The 22860-nt window shown below is 46.7% G+C and overlaps 1 protein-coding gene across 6 annotated transcripts in view; it reads right to left on the reverse strand.

Annotated features, from left to right (window-relative positions):
* Positions 1-8570: 8570 nt before the first annotated feature.
* Positions 8571-22860, reverse strand: part of LOC106742304 (maternal protein pumilio) — a 117898-nt gene continuing 103608 nt past the window's right edge. For 2 of the 6 annotated variants that reach the window (XM_014615127.1, XM_014615126.1), the window contains exons 11-20: positions 19942-20328; positions 18107-18347; positions 16721-16885; positions 16486-16548; positions 15023-15142; positions 12639-12933; positions 12292-12532; positions 10757-11147; positions 10281-10449; positions 8571-10162 (exon numbers count right to left, since the gene is read on the reverse strand). In XM_014615127.1, coding sequence (XP_014470613.1) covers positions 9844-10162; positions 10281-10449; positions 10757-11147; positions 12292-12532; positions 12639-12933; positions 15023-15142; positions 16486-16548; positions 16721-16885; positions 18107-18347; positions 19942-20328 — 2391 coding nt within the window. In that variant the 3' untranslated portion in view covers positions 8571-9843. The remainder of the gene's footprint in view (positions 10163-10280; positions 10450-10756; positions 11148-12291; positions 12533-12638; positions 12934-15022; positions 15143-16485; positions 16549-16720; positions 16886-18106; positions 18348-19941; positions 20329-22860) is intronic. The other 4 variants (XM_014615128.1, XM_014615132.1, XM_014615129.1 and 1 more) reach the window with 3 other exon arrangements.

A 22860-nucleotide genomic window follows, 5' to 3' on the forward strand; every position in this document is an offset into this window, starting at 1 on the left:
AATCTTCTTCGTCTTCTTCGTAGCTATTTCATCGTCTCTACGTGTTTTTTTTCTTTTTTTTTTCTATACACTAATATACAAGTTATGCGATTTGCCTTTTGACCTCCCCGCTTTTTCATGATTCTCCCTTTCCTCCCTTTTTTTTTCTCCTCAAATCCGTATATACCTGTCCGTCTTCCCACTTATCTAAATTATCTGCTAATATGGAATACATTTCTCTGCGGCTGCTTGCTTTTTTTCTCTTTTTTATTTCCCTCTGCATCTATCGTGTGTCTCAGACGGTTACCACCGGCCCGTATACATCGGTCACGCGCGCACTTCGCGCGAGTATTTCGGCGAGGTCGTGTGCGTCCCTCTCTCTCTCTCTCTCTCTCTCTCTCTCTCTCCCTTTCTTTCTCTCTCTCTCTCTCATTTTTTTTCTAGGGAGAGACGGAATTTCGCGTTTCGAAGAATTTTCGACTTTCCCGTGGCGATCGCTTGATCGTAAATCTCGCGTTGTCTCGAATTTGTCATGTCGAATTTCGAGAGGTACATCTTTTCTCGCGCGTAACGTCCCGCTCGAGAGTGCGCTATAGGAGCCGGTGATGTACAAACAAGTGTACGCATACATATATGACATATATCAGACAAATATATACGATATACATATATATATATATTCAATATATATATGCATTAGTATCTATATATATATATATATACGAAATATATATATACTTAATTAGCCCTGCGATTCCGTATTGTTGTGTGTTGCTCGGTGTGTATTTTGTGTGTGTGTGTGTGTAAGTAGGTGGGGGCATGTGAAGTGTGTGTGTGTGTGTATGTGTGTGTGTAAGCATATGTCGAAGGAGAAAGGCAGAGGCGGCGGCGAAGGAGGAGGAGGAATAGCAGGTGGCGGAGGAGAAGGATGATGATCATGAAATATGATGAGAATAGCGCGCTACTGTACATCAGTCTTAATATCAGGGCGCACCATTCCCGCTGATGTTCTCTTGCTTACCCCTCTATGCGATTTTACACATCGCCGGCCTCGACGGTAAAGAAAAAAAAAAGTCTTGTCGCGTGTTCACATCGGAATTAATTTCAGCGGTCCGTCCGGGGCAAAAATCGCGCAAAACCAAGAAAATCATGAACCGAACTCCGAGGCATGTTGAACGTGTCTGAAACGCGATTGAAAGAGAAAAGAGATCAAATGTCGAACGAAGAAGAGGAAAGAAACGCGTGAATGAAATCTCAAAATAACGAAGATAAACGCAACGGAATAACAATCGGAAGAACAAAAAAACGGGGGTAATTGCTTTCGCTAGATCTGAACTCGCAGCGACGGCTCTTTTTTCCCTTTGAGGCCGGCGGAGAAAAGGCGGATGCCTCTCGAGCACGAGCAAACAACAACTACTGTTCATAAACCAGCGCCGTGGCAGTTGAATCCGGTGGATGTGAGGCGAACAACATGAGAGGGCAATCGGATATCAACGCGTGATCGCGACCTGCTTCCAAAGAATCGACCCTCCGACTGTCTCTCGGAGATTTGCACAATCGCCGTCGCGAAAGTATGCGCATGTGGTACCGCGTGTGTATATGTGTGTGTGTGTGTGTGTGTGTGTGTGTTTGTGACGCACATATGCGTGTACTGTGTGCAACGTATTCTTGTGTATTTGTGTGGGAGTCCGCGTCTATAGCCGTGTACATGTGTGTGTGTGTGTGTCTGTATGTGTATAGGGGGTACACACGCGCGTGTGTATGCTGTGGGTGTACGCCTGTTATGATACTTGTATATGTTTTCGTCTGTATATGTCTACAAGTGGGATGTCGCAGATCCTTTATATTATATAATACAATTAGCGTGTAGTATATTAAAATCATATACAATTGTTACAATATTTAAATAGTACTTATTACATATATATATATATATCATACCGATAAGGCTTAGATATACATATACAGATATATATATGTATACATATATTTATATATATATGTATAATCAATATTTATAGGGCTGCTTAATTGGTTTTCCTTAAATGTTTTATGTCCCGGTGAGGAGAAGAGTGGCCTTACAGTCGTTTTCGCATCGATTCTCGAAGAATAGAGAGGAAAGCGGCAGAAAGAGGAGGATGGATGGAGATCTGAAGAAGATGAAGTGTGGGACCGGGGTGGAGGTAAGGAAGAGGAGGGAAAAGAGTGGTGAAAAGAGAAAGGGACGATTGCGTCCGAAAAGTACAAATGTGTTCGAGAGGTCGGGGGGGGGGGNGGGGGGGGTAGAGATAGGGGAGGAAAACGGAAAGCGGTTTTACGCAATACAATTTTGTCACGGCGATGCTGTGCACTCTCTCTCTCTCTCTCTCTCTCTCTCTCTCTCTCTCGACGTGTGACATCCCTGTACGAGTCGGATTCGGTGCCCCCTACGAGAGATCAGACGGAAATCTGCTCCCTAGATTCCTAATTACGAATTAATTAGATAATTAATTAATTACACAGCCCCTGAGCAGGCTCATTTAAGTTCTAAAGCTATCGTTGGAATTCGCGCGCGAGATTCTGAAGCGTGTTAATTTATATCAACGATCGACTCGAATTCGCCATTCTAATTTGGTATCTCGATTTCGTTAAGAGTTACGACGGGCTATCTTATTATGCGATCCCTACTCGGATCGCGCTACGATAGACTCGCTTGAAGCGACGACCGTTCGCGCTTCTGAAACAACGCCCGAGGTGAAACGCAACATTCGCAAAACTGCCTTCTCCATCTTCTCTCTCTTTCTCTCTCTCTTCCGCGCGCTTTTCACGCTTTTAGCACCGAATTCCGCGTACAGAGATACCATCGTCGATGGAAAAAATCTCTCTCTCTCTCTCTCTCTCTCTCTCTCTCTCTCTCTCTCTCTCTCTCTCTCTCCTCCAGATTTAACCGTATTTCCGCCATATATTATCCCTTTACACTCTTTCTATCACGCCGAATTGCCGCATACCGCCGCGAGAGAGTAGCGAAGACATCCCCGCAAAATCTGTTCGTTCAACCCTTCGTTCTTTCTCTTTCTTTCTCTCTATTCTCGTCTTCGCTCCTCTTTCACGAGCGACGGTGATCACGTCGAGACGACAGGAGGCTTACAACAAATCACGATGTTCGATGACAACTTTGACTCGTCGGTGTTAAAAGCGATTAACTTCGAAAATATCCGGTCTTCCTCCAGGCGTCTCTCTTTCTCTCTCTTTTTCTCGCTCGCTCGCGCTCGACGTGATTTGTAATCCGGTCCTCGGGAAGCGAGTACGTGTGTGCGTGTGTATGTGTGTCTCTACGTAAGTGAATAAGACGAAAGATATACAATAAAGCGAATAAAGATTCGAGAGCTGTGTACTGAACAATGTACGTGTGTACGTATGTGTTATGATCTCATCGTTCACTGTTCCGTTTCTTTCCGTCTTTGTTTCGTGGGTTTCTGGGTTTTCTTTTTTTTCTCTCTTATTCCCTTTATCCTCGTGTTTGGTTTTGTTTTTTTCTTTTTCCCTATCTTTGTTTCTCTTTACACATAATAAACGCATTTCGCTCGCGGGTAGTATAGTCGCCGCGTCATCGTCGTCGGCGGTGTCGCATATTATTATTTTTTTTTCTCTTCGCGCGCTATATAAAAAATTTACACTATTTATAATCAATAAAAATCGATAAGAAGTTTCATTTCATTTCTTTTCTGCCTTCTGGGGGGACGAGGGGTAGCCTTAAGTAGATATACATCAGACGACAGCGCTAAGGTAATTTGCGATCCTACCGCTAAACGTTCATTACCAAATTCGAGAGACTGGAGAATTTTATAATCTTTTATATCTTTCTTTCTTTCATCGTCCACGTTAATAATCGTCGTTATTAATCATCGTTATCATCATCGTTTATATATCTTCATCATTACAGGGCGTGGGGGGAGAGAAACGTGTGACGACTGGAAAGATTAATGAAAAAACGCACTTGGAATATGCTATATACCGTATTTATAAACGCGTTACATACGTGTGCTTCTTGCCTTACATGCGTATATGTATATGTGTATATGTATATATATATATGCATATGCATTATGTGTATATATGTATATACTTGCGGGTATATATGCATATATATACATTTACATATGGCTTATTTAGCGATTAGTGTGTGAATAGCAAAAACGAATAATCAAATAGTGGGACTCGTGGCGGGGGGAGGGGGATCCTGGGGAGTGGGCGGAGGGGTAGGGAGCTGGGCGACGGCGTTAATCAAACAATAATATATTCGACGAATATGATAAATGTAGAGCGCTAATAATAATACAATATAATAATAATTATTATAATATAATAATAATCGTAGAGAGTAATAATAAAACTATATATGATAGAGAAAATCGATAATCTTACGTTAGCTGATAAGACATGAGAGATTTTGCGTTCGACGTTTGCTTCCTGTTTCTCGTTAACAGTTTTCTCCTCGCATAATTTTTACATGAACGTTTGTCTGCTTTCTCGACAATTCGACGACAGGTGGTGGTTGTGGTTTGTGAGACGGTGGTGGTGGTGGTGGTGAGTGGTGGGGGTGGTTCGGTGGAGGTGGTTGGTCGCGATATGATGGATTATCTATTACAGATGAGAGGCGCGGTTTTCTCGACAGATTAATTTACAGATGATTATTACGCGCGCGCGCGATTTATTACACACGGATGAAGGAACTATGCACTCTCTTTCTCTCTCTCTCTCTCTCTTCCTCTCTCGCGTCATTCTTTGAACATTATAAACAATGTCTCGCGTCTCTCGCGTTTTACCGAGATTTATCGCGGTTTAACGGTACGTTTAAGGGTTACACGTGTGTCGGTACACGGGTCTCTGTGTGTGTGTGTGTGTGTGTATCGTGTGGGTTTTCTGTCGACTTGGGGTGAATTGGCGGTTGGAATGTTTGGTCTGTAGACGGAGAGAGACGTGTTTCTCGACGTCTCGCGATGTCTCTTCGACGACAAGGTTGTCGTGTCGCTCATCGGGTGTGTCTGCGTGTATTCTTCTCTCTGTACGCATTTTGTGCGAGAGAGCGCAGCGTCCCCGGCAATTTTCAGGCTCGGCCGGAAGCTTACGCGCAACGAGGCTCACGAGTAAACGTGCCCCGAGATCTCCCCGAGTTCAGGTTGGGGGGGTAGTCGAGTTATATCGTAATCGTTCGATCGCGTCCGCTCTCGTTCGTCCGTCCGTCCCTCCGTTCCTCCCCTTTAAATGAAAGCGATCGTCGCATCATCATATCTAATCAATAGAAAGAGAGAGAGAAAGTGTACCTAAGAATTTGTCAATTTCGTTAATAAATCGTTATTTACAATATCTTACAAAGAAAGCTGCTACGTTCTCTTCTTCCCTCTTCCTCCTGCCTCCCCACCCTGCTCTCTCTGCCGCTGTCTCCCCGCCTGCCGGCGGTTCTTCCGCGTTCCACACTTTTATTTTCTTTCCTCCCCCTTTGTACAAATTCGCGCGACGGCCGTTTTGGTTTTTAATCGAGTTGCCGGCGAGTCCCCCCACATCGTGTCCTCGTCTATTTTATGATTCTTCCTTTTTCTTTTTTCTACATATTTAACAACTATACTTTATATATAATATAACGGAATATATATATCATACATTATACACGAGCTTTACTTTTTAAGGCGCACAACTCGATCGTAATCTCAATACGTTTTCTCCGTCGATCGCGAGAGATACGCAAACTAAGAAAGCGGTCGGAATCGAAAAGCGCCGGACGAACGAGGTTGTCCTTCTTTCTTTCTCTTTCTCTTTCTCTCTCTCTCTCTCATTTTGTGAAGAAGCACGTGCCGCCGGAATCTGTAGGTTGTCCGCGCGAAATCGCGCGTGTGGCAATTACACACGGCTGACAATTTACAAAATAATATACGTGCGCTACACGTCGAGCGCGTAATCGTAAGAAATATCGCTCGATACAAGCGATAGTGAATTTCAAGCCGAGAAAAAGCAAGACTCCCCCCCAATGGAGGATCATTTGTCTGTACGCGCCGGTTCCGCGTGCTTCCGCTGAAAATCAGCCGCGAATGATCACCCTACTCCCTTTCATTTCCAACCGTCAGTATATATTACAAATTGAAATGCTCCGTATGTGTAAGATGTAGGTGTATATGGGTCGAGTTCATATTCATATTTATATATGTATAATATATGTATAATATATATATATATAAATATAAAAGGGGGAAAGAGAAGGGAGAGAGGGTAATGGCGCGAAAATATTATAGATACACATGCGTCGTGCATGATTTCCCAATACTTTTGTTTCACCGAAGAACGCGTTCATTTTCATTTATACAATGTACAATGGCCTCTCTCTCTCTCTCTAATCACCATGGAAAAAAAACGGTAGCTGCAAATTATTTTTAAAATGAGGATATATCAGAGGGGGGAAGTCGATATATATATATGTGTGTGTATGGTGTATGTGTGGCTGTGTGTATAGGTGTACTTCTCTCTCTCTCTTTCTCTTCCTATCTCTCTTGTTTATATATATATATATATATATATATATATATATATATACACAAATTTTTCTCNCCATGAAAAAATGTTTATATTTTACAATTGGATATACGGAAAGATGTGAAGTCGAATGAGTGAAAAGAGCAAGACAGAAAAAGAGAAAGAGAGAGAGAGAGGAGGAGGGGCGGCTAGGCAAGAGATGGAGAAATGGAAAGGGATAAGAGGAGCGAAACTTATCGGTTAAGGCAGCAGCGTTAGAACGTAAACGTATTTTAAATTTAATATAATTAGTAATTATTATAATACACAATATTCACAGACTCCGTAAAAAAGAGAGGGCAAATGGGAGAAGAGGAGTTTCCCGTGAGAAATAAAATATTCATTGAATTTTCATACGGTCCTCGCGTCTTGGATATTCGTACCTATACACATTTGTTATTTATTTATATCACAATTTACAAAATTCGAGGGGTCTCAAGTAGGGAGTGAAGGAAGGAGGAGGCCGGGGTATATTCGGGAAATGAGAGGGGGGGGGGGGGGAAGGGGGAACCAAGAGGGGAAAANTCTTTGCTCGCGAGCAACGAACAAAAGAAAAAGGATAATAAAAAATCAAACGAACAAAGGGGAGAACGCGGCTTAAGAGAGACACACATAGCCTCTGTATGTCTGTCTCTCTCCTCGTTTACTTCTTCATCCCTGTTTTCCTTCTTTTCACTTATTCTTTCCCCTCTATACGTGTACATGTGTGTGATTGCGTGTCACATCTCTATAATCATCCTCCGAAGTAAATAAAAAGCAAAACTAAGAAGAAAGAAAAACAAAAAATATATAACTAAATAACGCAAAATCCATTCCTTTTGTTCATCTTCGAAGGTTGTCTCTCTACATAAAAAAGAAAGTAAAAAAAAAAAGAAAGTAAACGAACAACGAAATAATCGGTCTCTCTCTACATGTGTGTCGTGTGTTTTGTGTGTGGCGGAGGGGAAGGTGAATGTGTATGTGTGTACGTATGTGAATGTATCCAAGCAGTCTCGGGAAGTGGTGGACGGGTGAGGATAAAGGACGAGGGACGAGATGATCAGTGTGATGATCGCCAGAGGTCAGAGCAAGGGAAGAGGGATGGGGGGNGGGGGTATTGGTTAGGATCCGGTGCCCGATTTTTCATCGTTCCCATGTCAAACGCTATGCTACATTTAAACAACATATCTATAACTCCTAAACCGCTACTGTATACTTCTCACACCCTCTTTTTATCAACTCACGTTTCGACGCAGCGTCGCGCGCGCAGACTCGTCGCGAATCCGATCCGATCAGGTGCGTAATACCACCTCGCGCATAAAGAATGATACTTAAAAGAAAAAAAGGAACAGAAGTAAAATAAAGAACAGAATGAAGAAGGGCGGGAGGAAGGGAGCACAGGGGAGGGAGAAGAAAATCTTCAGCCGGTAGATTCGGCGTAACTTCAAGGGGGAGAGAGGCGGGCGGGAGGGGGTATGCAGTAGTGTATACTAGTAAGAGAAGCGGGGAGGGGCGCGCGCGGTATACGCGCGCAATCGAAGCGTCGTCGTCATGCGCGCCACGCGCGGTCTCGCGTTTGTTACTCTTCCGCTCTTCTTCATTTTTTTTTATATTTCTTTTTACGCGATCTCTCTCTCTCTCTCTCTCTCTCTCTCTCTCTCTCTCTCTCTNCTCTATCGTTTACAAGTCGATATAAATGCATGCAGCACTAATAAGAGACCTAACCGTCTAAAAACTGTCAGTTAATTCTTTCGTCCTCGCGAGAGTATCTACGTCGGCCGCCGGGTGGTCCGACTGCTGCTAGTGGATACCTCGCACACCCGGGGCGCATGCGTGCATGTTTGTTTGTCTATTTGTTTGTCCGTCCGTCTATACGTCTCACTCTACGGAGATGCTCCGCTTTTCTCCGCGCGGATAACGCAACAGCAGCCCTCTCTCTCTTTCTTTCTTCCTCCTTCTCTCTCTCCCTACCTTGTCTTCGTCGGCACCGACAGACGATAATGAATAATTATATACGTATCGTAATAATAATCGAGAGCCGACTGCTTGATTCGAGTGAGAAAGAGAGAGAGAGAGAGAGAGAGAGAGAGAGAGAGAGAGAGAGAGAGAGAGAGAGAGAGAGAAAAAGAGAAAGGAAAAAGACAGATTCTCCTTTCGAAGTGGCGTCTCTGGTATTAGTAGCACGACGGATCTACGTGAGGGAACTTTAGCTTTTCATAACGAATTCCTCGCGCGACGACTCCGCTCTCCTCGTCGATCGGTCGTCGTCGTCGTGGTATGCAACTCAAGATTCGGTCGAATAGAGTCAAGTCGATTAGTTTCGCGAGACCCGTCGTCGTCGTCGTCGTGGTCGCCGTCTTACACCGTGGACTCCCCACGGTGCTTGTATATGTGTGTATCTGTATGTGTGTATTCGCGTTGTCGTCGTGTGCTCGAGTCGCGGATGATCCCCCGTGCCAGCGCATACCCGAGGACACGCACAGCCGCTGCGCGCCGGGGGAGTGGTCGCATTTCGATTTCCGTTAACGATAGAAAAATGTACTGCACGTATCATATATCCCTATATTCGCTCTCGCGTGTCGGTTATCTTCGTTCTTCTCTTCTTCACAGACCGCTCCTTCCGGACTTAACACGTACGGATGTTCTCCGTCGGAGGGCGCGCTCGTTCTCTCTCTCTCTCTCTCTCTTTCTTTTTCTCTCGCCGTGCCGATGATCTCGTTGCCCGGCTACCGAGGAGAGGCACGCGCCGCTGTACGAACGACACGTGTCTCGTGTCGATCTTACCGCGATTTGCAAAAATAAGAAAAATTACACACTTAAGCGCAAATTTCTCCCGTCACAGAAGCGCGGCGTGTGTGTGTGTGTGTGTGTCCGAGTCGTGTGTGTTTCCTTTTTCTTTCCTTTCCTCTCGCTTCTCAAACTCTCTCTTTCTCTCGCGTTCTTTTCCTTTCCTTTCTTCCAGTTTCGTTTTCCTTTTCTGTTCTCCGCCTTCTCAGAGGACACGGGTCAACGAGAAACGCGACGGATCGCCGAGATTCGTCGTTTTGCCCGTCGACGACGATCGTAACGGTGGTGAAACAACAACAGATCTCTTTCTCGTTTTAGAAGTAAAGCAGGGTCAAACGTGTGTCTGGTGACGCGTGCGCGGAGGTCTTACATGTATAATATATATATGTATATATACATGTATATATATATATATATACATATATATGTATATATATACATATATATATGTAGATAGATAGAGTTCTCATTCCCTTTCCGTGTATCTCGCTGTTCTTTCTTGTGCTTGTCTGTCCCTGTCGCGACGGAGAGAAGAAGAAGACCCCGCGCGCGCGTTTATAAAACTTGCGTGGACGCCTGGGCCTGCGTAGAGACGGGACCAGCGGCGGAAGCGGGCGGTCCGATCGGGCCGAGATCGCTGCCGCCGCTCGTCGAGCCACCGGCTGGCGTCGCCACTCCCATCGCCGAGGCGGTCTTCATGAAAAACTTCTCCAACTTCACGATGATGTGCTTGCCATAAGTGTACTTGCGCAGGCTGCCCAGGTGCGGGCGGATCTTGTGCATCAGTACTTTGCGCTGCGCCGGCTCCGCCACGTCGATCATCTTCTGGACGACGTAGTTGGCGTACTGGTCCTTCATCATGACGTTCAATGCGCTGTTGTGGCCGGCGCAGAGGGGGGGAGGGGGGGAAAAGAAACGGAGAAAAAGAGATTAGAGGAGGTCTCCCTCCGGGTGTGACAAAAAGAAAGTGTTTGATAAGAAGTTGCACTCACTTGTCGTTGAAGCCACAGACTTCTTCGATCAGTATGGCGCGTTCCTGCCTGGTGGCATGAGTCACGCATTTCTCAACCACGTTGCTCGCGAATTTATGCTGGGAGAGAGCGAGTACCTTGCCTCTGACGCTGCTGATTAATTGTGCTTTGTCCTCCGGCTTTCCGTGCTCTGCGAGGACACGGGGAGATAAGTATCTTTAGTGCCACGAGTAACTCGTTACGTCTAACAGGCCGAATAATAAATACGTAATGAGGTATGAATCAAGCGGCCCCGATACCGCCGCGATACCGAAGATGTAATGTAAAATATGTATATACCATATCCAGTATATATATATGTTTGTTTGGTAATATTAATATTTAAGTATATGGTATATATTATTCATATATGACGATATATTCATACGTTAATATATAAGTATATTATATATATATAAATACGCGAACAAAAGAAAAAAACAGAGAGAGCAGCTTACCAAGCACATGTTGAATGACGTAATTGCCGTACTGGTCCTGAATGAGCTGGTCGGTGGAGGCGTGCAGCTCCTGCAGGATGCCCTGCGTCTGCTCGGGGGTGCAGTGTTCAAGAATGCGTTGGATCACGCGGCAGCCGTATGGATGCGTACTCAACGCGAAAACCTGGCCGGTGAACGCGCCTATGACGAACTGCAGCGCCCGCGGTTCAACGCATTCGATGCACTTCTGGACAACGTGGTTTCCGTTCTGATCCTTCACGCACTTCAGCACGTGCCCGTCCAATTCGCGCACGATTTCCTGCTGCTGCTCCGGCCCGATTGACTCCAACGCCTTCTGTATCACCCTGCAGCCGTACATCTGGAGCGCCAATGGTAACACATGTCCGCGAACCTGTGGTGGAGAAACGAGAAATCAGACGCGGGAACGTGCACGGGGCGCTCTCGACCGGGCCACGGTCCGACCAGCGGTCAGATCATTTGATACGTTAATCACGTTGAATCAGATGACACGCAAAGTGTCTCGTCATACTCGGCCAGTGCGGAGCCACAGTGAATTATACGGCCGGAGCCGCACGGCGAACTGACAGAGGGAGAGAGAAAGAGAGAGGGGGGGGTAGACCATCGGCGACCGATTTAACTGGATCAAGTGAGAGCATGTGATTCACGCAAAGAGAGAACGCGATCAGGCAAATCCGCAGGCTACATTCAATGACTTTTAACGACAATGTCGTTACCGTTACGTTACCGTTACGTTACCGTTACGTTACCGTTACGTCGTCCCGTCGTTGCGCCGAGACACGCGTATAACACGTGGTAGACTAGCTGCGCGCGTCGACGACGTAACGGTAACGACACTCCGTCGTTAAAAGTTACAGAATAAGCCTGCTGGAAATCGTCGATCTATAGCCGCGTCTAGGCTCCTTTTTCTTTCCTCTATGTGCAGTGGTGGATTGGTGTAGAAACTAATGATGATCGAAAGGACCTCCCACTTCAGTCCTCCGATTTCGTTTAATTAATTAAATAAGCAATTATGGAGGTTGTAAGGCGAAATAATCCAGACTGAATATATAAATATGCACAGATTTAAACACTTTTATCTATACATATCTCTTTCTTTTTTTTACTATCTGTGCATCTCTATTAGATCAACAATATTTGTAATATTTCGTACATATTTATCCTTACTGTTACTATTTATTACATTAAATTTCGTTTCAAAAATTGATATATATATTATTTAGGTAGTGAGATAAAGAACAGAAACGTAATTTTGCTTGATAAACACTAAATTTATGAGTGGCCCCTTGGTGCGCCACTGAGCCTTACAACCTTAAGTCCGCATCAGACTGCGGATTAGGATTGAGATCGGACTGAAATTTGATCAATCCAAGTTCTTTAAACTCAAGTTTGTCCAGTTAGTCTGACACGGGTTTTAAAGGGCCTCTGAAACAGTATTTGGCATCGGGTCGAAAAGTCATGTATCGACGAGTGTCGGCCTTAATCTTCGAAAGAAACGCGACCGTAAGAGCACGTACCTTTTGAGCAAGGGTGGATTTCTGTTCCGGAGTGCCATATTCGAAGAACTTTTGAATCACATAATTCCCAAACACATCAGTCATGAGTGAATACGCGGAGGAGAGGATTTCTTGAAAGACGAGCTGCTTCTCGCTGGCCGAGGCACGTTCCAGCTTCTGCTGGATGAATCTTGAGCCATGCTGATCCTGACTGAACTCCACTATATGATTAGCCAAGTCACGCAGCTGGAGGCTGGGAAATCTGCGCAGAACAAGAGAGGGCCGCGGGCATCAGTCGAGAATTCGACCGGCGAGATGAAGAGATACCTCGGTATTGTCTTCTCGAGTGTATGCGCTCTTCCACTCACCGGTTATTTCGGAAATCTTCGAGCAGCCGTGATCTTCCACCGGCATTCTTGTCGCTGATATTGGCGGCGCCTCCGCGACCTGGTTTGCCCACGAGGTTGGGGAACAAGGAACTGCTGGAGCCGAAGACGCCGTTGGCGGTCAATGCGGGGACCGCGCTCGCGCGGAACTTGGCCTCTGCCCCCGGAGCGGCCGACACGCGACTGGCACCGCCGACGAGACCGCCCAGAGATCCTCCCAGAGTCGGCGGCGGTGTTAATGACAATCCCAACGGACTCGGTGATGCGGTCACTGTTCCTGTCGGTTCACACAAAGAGGATCGAGGGTGAGACTTTAATTCCATTAACCAGACGGACAGTTCATTGCTACACGTTATCTCGGAGTACGCTTGACGCGAGACACTGACGTGTCTCTTGATATCCTCTCGCCGGAATTTGCCATTATTCACATAAATGTCTATTTAACGAATTTCGTCTGAAGATTTTACTTATTATTCGCATTGTTCGTTATTCACAACAAATAACGCGAATAACAAGGATAATAAATTATTTGTGTATTCGTTTAAATAAATTCATTTAAATGAACATGAATTATTCGATGGCTTCTGAATAAAAGCGTTACTTATATACAGATTTATTTGTTCCTGTGTTGGCTTACACATACATACACACACACACAAACATCGAGGGATTTTAATTTCATTAACGAAACGGATATCTTTTGCTACACGTTATTTCTGGTGAGCTTGGTGAGAGACACTCCCGTGTCTCTTGATATCCTTTCGTACAATCAAACTGGTGCAGAAGCTGCGTCGTGTCGGTCAGGCGAAAAATCAGGAATAATATTAATTAGTACAACTTTCAAATAATTTCTGGCAACTCCTGCACCAGTCAGACTCCGGTCGCGAGAAGTTCGTTCATTCTTCCTCTCTTAACCTACACAGAGAAAAAGATTCCTATTTAAATTTCAGTGGAATTCTTCGGATTTAATAATATTTCCTTAATTGAAACAAATTTGTCTTTCGGAGTAGAGCAAACAAACGAATATTTGATTCAACAAATAAGAATGTTTGGTTTATCAAATCACAATATCTTTACGTCAAATAATACATTTCTCTTGCATTTTCGCCCAAACCTTGCCAATGATTGTTCACAAGAACTTCTTCATTTCATTGGAACAATATTTAACATGTAATAAAATACATTTCTTTAATTGAAAACGAAATAATAATAAATTATATTTCTTATATATTAAACAAAACCCAAGTAAAACAAAACACGTAATATTAAAACCAAAGTAACCTTTTTCTCTGCGTGAGGGAGAAGAAGCGGACAAATTTCTCAATTAATATACTTGAGCGGAAAACTTGAAGTTACGAGGGCTAACTCGCGCAATTTAAACGGTAAAATATAATGAGAGTATCCAGCTCTGTACATTTAGATACATCTTATCTCGGATATCTATTGCGAGCTATTATTATCGGGCTTCTGGGAACTCCTCGTTGTACTCGCGAACGACGTAACTGTACACGGAGGCGACGTGGAAAATGTACAGGTATCTAATACCGCGCACCGTGTGGTTAAATCGCAACGAGAATTTACAGCGACACTCGGTGACTACGGTCTCCTCCGACCGGTCGTCCTTGCGGGGACGCGGTGCGACGCCCGCTCGCGCATTCAGCGCGCTCCCATCGCTCAACAAGCGGTTTCTCGCGTAGGAGGCGTCGGGACGCCACGTAACAATACAGCCTCGTTTTTTTTACAACGTTAGCGACAATTCTCGTAGGGAGGAGGGTAGTGAACGTTTTGTTACCACAGCCTTTTAGTTACATGTGTACAGAGAGAAGCACGTGTACAAATGAACCGACGTAGTTATATTGACACAATGTACAACAACGCTGGGTTAATCGGACGTCCATGGCGATTCTCAGCACCACACACTGCCGTCTATGTACATGTGTACATAATATGCATATATATGTAGGGTATATGTAAATATGTATATAATATGCATATATATGTAGGGTATATGTAAATATGTATATATATATATATATATATATATAGGGCGGAGAGTATCTAAAAACGGTAACACGCTCGGGTCTTCTCGTCGTTGACGCGCGGAAAAGTAACAAAGGAAGAAAATCGCGCGTGCACGGCCCGAAGCCGGGAAAAAGCGGCGACAAAGCGGCGAGAAGGAGAGGAAGAAGAGATAATTCCATTCCGGTCGGTCGTCGACTCTCCTCCTCGTCATCCTCGTCGCTCTCGTCGTCGTCGTTACTCTTCCGTGTGCATTTAAGCGCGCACGCGCGCACATCGGGATCTGCACCCCGAGATTTTTCGCAAACACGTCGAGAGAGAGAGAGAGAGAGAGAAGCGATCCTTACCGAGAGCGCCGTAACTCTGAGGCCACTTCGCCCGGCTATATTCCAAGCTCGGACTGAAGGCTGAAGTGTTTCTATCAAAGGAATCTCGTCTGCCGGTCGAGGACGCACCGAGGCCTAAACCTGCACACAAGACGGCATCGTAATCTTAGCTCACGTGGTGCTCGAGAGGAAGAGATTAGATCGAATCGTGCGTGTATCGTGCGAGGTGAACAGCAAGCGAGGGTGACGAACGTGATCGACAAATCGGTGTGATGAGGAAGAGGGTGAGAGATAGACAGATAGATAGATGGATAGATAGATAGAGAGAGAGAGAGAGAGAGAGAGAGAGAGAGAGAGAGAGAGAGAGAGAGAGAGAGAGATAGATAGAGCGAGAGCGAGAGAGAGACTTGGCTGCCGCTTCGGCATACACGAGAGAGAAAGAGAGGGAAGAATACACAGTAAAAACATTTTGTGCTTGTATTAAAATTGGTCCTTGTTAAAACTCGTGTTAAATTTTTAACGTACTTGTGCGTTAATTCAACACGTTATGTTTATGTTATCTCAAGATATTTTGTGTCGAGTCGACATTCAACATATGTCAAAATAATATATTTCATGTTCCAGTGTCGATTAACGTATTTTCTGTTAATTTTTGACACAATATTTGTGTTATTTCTCAACATATTTACTTTGTGTAAAATTACATCTGTTAAACACACCATTTTTTACTGTGTACAGTCGCGATCGGGACACGTGAGAAAACCATGCAACGGACACATCACGGGCTACTTTTTTTTTGTACACGAATATCCGTACACACACCGCCGGGAAACGAAAGGGGTCTCTTTGGTCGCAGGAAGGAGTCGCGAGAGCCCGAGAGAGAATTCCCTCGTGGGTTCACGCGGATCTCTATCGATCTCGCTCGTCTTTCACCGCTGGACGAGCGTGATGTGCGATAACGACGGCTCAATAGCTGCGTGTCAGGAAACACAACGGTCGAGTGAGCACCCCCTGTCATTGGAATATTCTTTTAGATCCATCGTGGATCCCAAAAGAACACTTCAATCGAAAGCGACACGATGAAAAACTCTATCTGACCCGAAGAGGGTTAAACGTAAGGACATGTTAAAAATTACACAAATACGTTAAATTAACACATTCACCTTGTTAACACATTACATTTCTAACGTGTTCACTTTGTTAAAGTAACAGGGGAAATCCGGGTGGACCGTGCGTGGCACAGAATTGTTTACCGTGGAAGAGCTCATTCAACGGTCACACGGCCATTCATCGTGTCTCCCGAACTCTCGCGTCCGATCTCTTCCCTTTCCCGACCTGACACATTTCACCAGGCACAACGCTCGCGCGTTGTGCACCGGTAGCACCTCGCGAGATACCGGATATTGCGCGCCGGTCTACGCTATCGCACACGCCGCCATTATGTACAAAGTAATTTCGGAGAAATCGAGAGTCTACTAACGAACCATCATCTCCCCAACAGACCGCCGCTTGGAGGAGCGCTCGAGAAGGCGGCTCTTTCCTGCTTCCTGCGACCAAAGATGGAAAGTGAATGAGTGAGTGAGGTAGAGACAGAGAAAGAGAGAGAGGGAGAGGGAGAGAGAGATAGACAGAGCGAAGGGAAGAGTTCTCTTCGCAAAGTCGAGGTTCGGAGGCGAAAGAAGATAGGAGCGATCGTGGAACACGAGACGGTGATAATACCTGTATTCTGCAGCTGGGCGGGCGAGCCCAACGCTCCCAGCGGTGATCCGCCGTATCCTAGTGCCGCTAAACCCGCGGCTAGACCTGAACCTTGCTGTTGAGCCTGTTGCACCGCAACCGCCTGGGCTTGCGCGACCACCGCCGCTGCACTGCACGCCGCCAGACCTGCACCAAAAGCCCGCAAACCCACACGCGCTCTCTTAGTCGTCGTACGTGATTAGCGTTAATGTTAATCGGGAGAACCTCGCACCGTCTAGAGAAGCTCTAGCAGCTATGGAACAGTGTGTACACTATCGCACGCGTCGCGATCGCCTCTGTTCTGAGATCAGAAGTGGTAGCGCGATGGGTACGGCTCTGGCGAGACGGCCGGAGGAGGAAGAGGGAAGATCTCGCGCGCGAATATGTTAAATTAACGTATTCAAACGATATATGTGGGTGGAGGACGAAAGAGGGTCTATTACGGAAAAAGCAGAAGTGCTAATATTTAAATATTAAACAGAAACTTAAGAACAATCTAACGATTTTATTGAAACCGACGAATCTTGATTGAAAAAGAGGAAAAGTTAAATAAGATAATTAAAAGAACGAGAAAATGTAAAATTAGGAGAATATGAAAAAAATTAAAAATATAAAGAAAACAATGATTTGATTTTTCAGTGATATATCTGCCAATCACATAACGAGATTTTCTTTTCTTGCGGAACTTTGCGATAAAAATTTACTCGCTACGCTGTTCGTTATCTTTTTGTTGATAATATTTGGAAAACAAGAAACCAAATGTATCTAAATGTAAATGTCAGTTCTCAGTCCCTTAAGGTTAAATAGAAGAAACCGTCCCAGATGAGACCAATTAATAATCAATGAGAATGACTGACTTAACGAGAAATCTTGAATATCTCAGACCCAAAACCGCGAAATTCGAAAATAGACAACCTCCTTCCTGCCCTCCCCCTTCTCACTAACTAATGAGCCTTCCATCCGCAATCACCTGCTGCTTTACATCTCTCTCTTCTGCGCGCCGTTTGAATCTGTCAATAATCTTTTAGTCACAGATCGTTACAGTGCCGGGCGTGGCGCGTGTTTCACACGTATTTACAGGGAACAAAGAGACGAGGGCAAATCGACGACGATGGCGAACGGTCAAACGTGACGACGGAATGTCTGGAAATCGTCGTTGCCGGGCATACGTGGCGACATGGGTCCATGCATTAACACACACACACACACACACACACACACACACACACGTGTTACATCAAAAAAAGAGGCAACTGGGTGGCGGTGAGAGAGATCTTTACAAAATGTTACATATGACTTTACAACAGTGATTCACAAGAGAGTGCGCTGGCGAAGACGAAGAAGAAGTTGTCTATCCGCGAGACTCACCGAGACATTCACCGGGTGTGGCATTGCTGTGTGACGTCGGGGTCGGTTGTGAATACAGGTTCGCCGGCGGTGGAGCCGGCGGGCCCGGTGGCGGCTGAGACGGCGCTCTGTTCACGAGAACTGGTGCGGGACTGACTAATCTCATGGGGGTCGCCGCCGAGCTCAGGCCGCGCATACCTCCCATGACGATGGAGCCGTTCTGGTCGTAATACGCCGGTATCACCTGATACTGGCCCTGAACCTGCAAGTGTTTTGTTTCTCTCATTAGCACAACGGACGCGCCAAAAATGTTAACCCGGGAAGAAATGATTATACATGAGTTTTTGTTATATATACATTTTGTCCACATGTGTCTATATATAATTATATATGTCCCACATCTAAGAAATACTGTTATAACGGGTATAACTGAAGTGTAAATGCTTATGTTCGTGGCTGGCCACGGACGGCCGAACACTGAGAATTCAATCAAAATATTTCTCCCGCTTTTCCGCCAACAGTCTTTTTACTTCGCGCGGACACACATAATTATATACAATATAAATTACCAATGATTTTATGTAATTTTATACGATCCGTTTTTCCCGGGAAGTCTTTCTGAAAATTACGAGAGTTCCAATTCCCGATTAATAATAATTCGAAAGTTTCAACTTCCAGCTTCGAAAGTTCCGAGGTAGTTCCCCGTAAAATTTCATGCGATTTCGGAAGAATTTGCAAAATTCACGCGTTTAAACAGGGGAGCTTATGTGGCAAAAAATTTATGGATGAAAAGGACAGTCGAATTTGACGCCACGTCGAATTTATATTCCCGGATCGCAACGTTGCGCCACGCCAGTGTCTCCGTCTGGCCCTCCCACCGGGTGGAAAAGTCCATCGATCCGGATATCTATTGTTTACCCCCGTATTTGTCTATTAAACGTGCGTTTCATCGCTCCACGCGCGATGACAGACACAACGGACGCGAACAACACGCGGATTAAGCGCGCGCGATTTTATAGGTCAGGTACACCGACCGGGGGTAATTCCGCTCTCCCACCTTTGCTCCTCCGCTTGTCACTCCTGTATAGCGAAATATTCGGCCAGATTGAAGAGGACAATGTAGCGGCTCTAATTGGCACAATGAGCAGCCCGCACCGCGTCGTACGTCAAGCGCAGAAACGGGCATCATCGGTGGCTGCGTGCGCGCGCAAGCAAGAGAAAATAGCCTTTACAGAATTAGAAACGCATCTAATTCGCGGTACGCGCTAATTTTCCGCGAGCTCTCTATCCATCTTAAATTTAGTCCCTTCGTTGTAACCCCGAGAAAACACCGGGTGGTCGCGCGCCGGCCCATCCGAATCTCCAACCCGAGCGCGACCACCCCCGCTTCTTTGCTTCGCACCTTCGCTCTTCGCTACTTGATCGCGACGATTCCGATCATCCGAACTATTCGGAATCATTATCTGCACATTCCGGGCGCTGCAACGCTTCGGCGGCCGGTGCCAAGTTTCGCTCGCGCCTTGTCTCGCGCGCGCGGAATCGCTCTCGAAATGACCTGAAAACCTCGAAAGCTGCAAACTGCTTCCCCGCAGCAATTCGCCTCGCATTTTACGGCGTGGCTCGCAGCTGCGAGAGAAATTCACATCGTTCGATAATCATTAGGAAATTTCGTGAACTGCTATTCTCGCGTCCGCGGCAGGTTGTTCGCATTTTTCTTTCCTTTTGTTTTTCGTACTATCGCAGCTGCGGAAATGTTCGAGAACGCGGCCGAACTGCTTGGAAATCTCGAGAACTGCAATTCCCGCGTCCGCAGCTGCAAGGAGAAATGCCGAGGAAGCGGCCGAGCGGGGACTCACCGTCTGCGCCAAGTTGTTCGCGGTGTCTTGCGCGGCCGCTGCCGCGGCCGCCGCTGACGAGGGTGTGAGCGGTCGTCTCGGTGGCGGTGGCGCAGCCGCCTGTGGTGGTGCTTGGGGCAGAAGACCGGCCGGATAGACCCAGGGACCGACTCCATAGTACTGCGGTACCACCGGCGGCGGCGCGCCGGCAATCAGCGCGCCCACGTACGGTTCCTGGCCGCTGATGACAGTGTACGGCGCCGTCGGGAAGTTCTGCTGCTGCTGTTGTTGCTGTTGCTGCTGTGCCTGCGACGCCGCCAAGTACTGTTGCTGCTGCTGTTGCTGCTGCTGCTGCAACAGCTGCAGCTGTTGCGGTGTCGCGCCCTGCGGCTGACTGCGGAAAAGTTGCTGCAACGAAAAAAGGCGGTTCCGTTTAGCGTCGTCGGGGCTGCGAATGTAAGGATTACCGGACAGATATTTTTTAATAAGAGGACCCCCCTCTCTGACGATGTTTGTTCATAAGTCAGAAGCTTTTTACGGGGTATCGCTGAGAGCGTACGCGCACACAGTTATCGTGGTGAAATTAAGTTATTGATTTAAGGTAACACCGCCCGGTAAAAAATCCCGTGTGAAATTCGATACATTTCCTGGATGATCTACTGAAATTTTTGCGTGAATTTCACCGAGCTCCGTTCCGGAGGCTAAGACAGGTAAACGCCCAATGCTCCTTCCATCCTATCCCACGACCCCCCGTTGAAGCCGGGGCGAAGACCTCCCGAGAGTGGCATTCCCGATTCAGCGTACCGACCTCAGCTCTCTGCTGAACGCGCGTTTCGTAATGTCGGTCAATGTCAACAGCCCGAGAGGCCAGGCCGGCGTCGTGTCCCGACTGAAGACGGCGCGCGCGCGTGTAGCTTCGCGGTGCGGCCATCTGCTCGGAAACTTCACCGTCTCTCGAAGGTCGGCCACGTAACTTCTCGAGGCGACTCACAGCCGGCCAACGCGTCTCTAAACGCGCTCGCGGGAAGCAACTCGGGGGAGAGCAGAAGGGTAAAAATAGTCCGCCAGGTGAGAACCTCGACCTGCCCGCGGAGACCCGGAGAACTTCGGCGACAAGAAGGGAGGGAGGGAGAACGAAGGGGAACAACAACCGCCCGACGAAGCTGGGGGGCTTTTCGGCTTCAAGGCCCGATTATGACATCCCGTCGTCGTCGTCGTCATTGGGTGACCGCTCGTCGGCCCGGTCGTTTCCAGCGCGCGCTGGAATCAAGGCCGCAGGCCTCGCGGCGCAAAAGACGACGACGCTGCGGCGTGCCGTTCGTGCCGCGAAGAAGGCGGCCTCCTCCTCTCCGCCGCCCGGCCGGCCCAGGTCGACGACCCCCCGCGGACGTTCACCGACACGCGTTCGCCGCTCCGGCGACCACCGCCACTAACACCGAGCATCGGTGATCGCATCGTGGATTTTAATTGACCGACAAACCGTGCGCCGCGCGCGCCTCCACCCGAGTCATGGTGATTCGGCCCAGCGAGTAGTGCAGCCTGAGAGCCTCCGAGCGAGGAAGAAGGTGCAGCCCTCGATTCTCGAGGGGGAGAGGGGACGAGTGGTTTTGCACGCTGATGCAAACGATCATGAGGCAGGAAGAGCGAGAGAGAGAGAGAGAGCCCCGCAGCAGCCTTGGCCTCCGCGAGAATCGCCCGGGCCGGACTCACCGAGAGAGCCGCACTTGGACTCGTATTTCGAAAGTCCGGCGTAACCTTGAGGCGGGAACACGGAGATGGGGACTGCTGACCGCTACCGGCTTACGTAAGATTTAGCGGTGTACGCGGCCGGCGAGTGGCAACGAGCATATTATGTGGCGCGCGGCAGTATCGTGAAAATTTACATACACCGTGGATCGATAAAAAGTGTGCAAATGCGCGCAGGACATTCCAGTTTCTCCGCATAATCGACGCTCTCTCTCTCTCTCTTTCTCTCTTTAAATTTCTATTTAGACTCGATCTGCCAATTTAAATCCAGCTTCTCTAACTATTCAATCGTTTAAGATTAACCAGTGTACATAATAATGTACATTAACTTTGGGCCTTCCCCAAGTTTATTATTATTACTATTATTATTAAATAAATGAGGAAATAGAAGCTTCCTCTGGATGAGGGATAGATAGAGGTGAAATAATGAATACACTTGTTTAGGCTTGCTTAGATCACAAGATAACAGAATATAAAGCAAAGGAATTAAGAGAGTTACACACAACAAGTACATTCATAGAACGTCTTTCGATCAATGAAATGTATCTCTGGCGCACTTTCTTATTACTAGCACTAACATATATCAGAGCTGTCCGTCATTACGGTTTAAATATTTCGACCTCTCTATTAGTAGCATTATTAATAATCATTTCTTCCTAATTGTCAATTCACTAATTAATCTTGCAGCGCTCTTAGAGGGCTTGTCCTAAAAATGATTAATGAAAGTTTTCATCTATCTATCTATCTATCTCGAGTCGAGCATGGTACTCCGTCCGTCCGTCCACTCCGGGCTCGTTTATTTTCGGACGACGACTCTTGGTGCTAAAGCGAAATAAAACAATTGGCTGGTATTGAATAAACAAGAGCGGGCGGAATAAATCGAAGAAGCGGGACAGGAAAATGGAACACAGAGGGTCTTCCTCCTCTGGCATTTGCGGGCCCGCGCGCAGAACCGCGAGAAGCGACTTCGACCGTTTCTTTCTCAGGATCAATTATCGCGATTGCAATCGTCCGTCCGTCGCATCGGTGAACGATGGCCGATGCAAACGTGTCGCGCGAGTTGGGTTCGCGCGGACGGTCGATAAATTTAATAACATTATACCGTCCGTGGCGTTATTCGCGAGCGAGGGCGCGTGGCGGCGACCTTCGGGCTGGAAAATAAATGGAAGAAGACGAAGGGAAGAAGAAGAAGTC

Source organism: Dinoponera quadriceps, unplaced genomic scaffold (assembly GCF_001313825.1).
Source record: "Dinoponera quadriceps isolate SergipeBrazil2010 unplaced genomic scaffold, ASM131382v1 scaffold628, whole genome shotgun sequence".
In the NCBI taxonomy this organism is placed as follows: domain Eukaryota; kingdom Metazoa; phylum Arthropoda; class Insecta; order Hymenoptera; family Formicidae; genus Dinoponera; species Dinoponera quadriceps.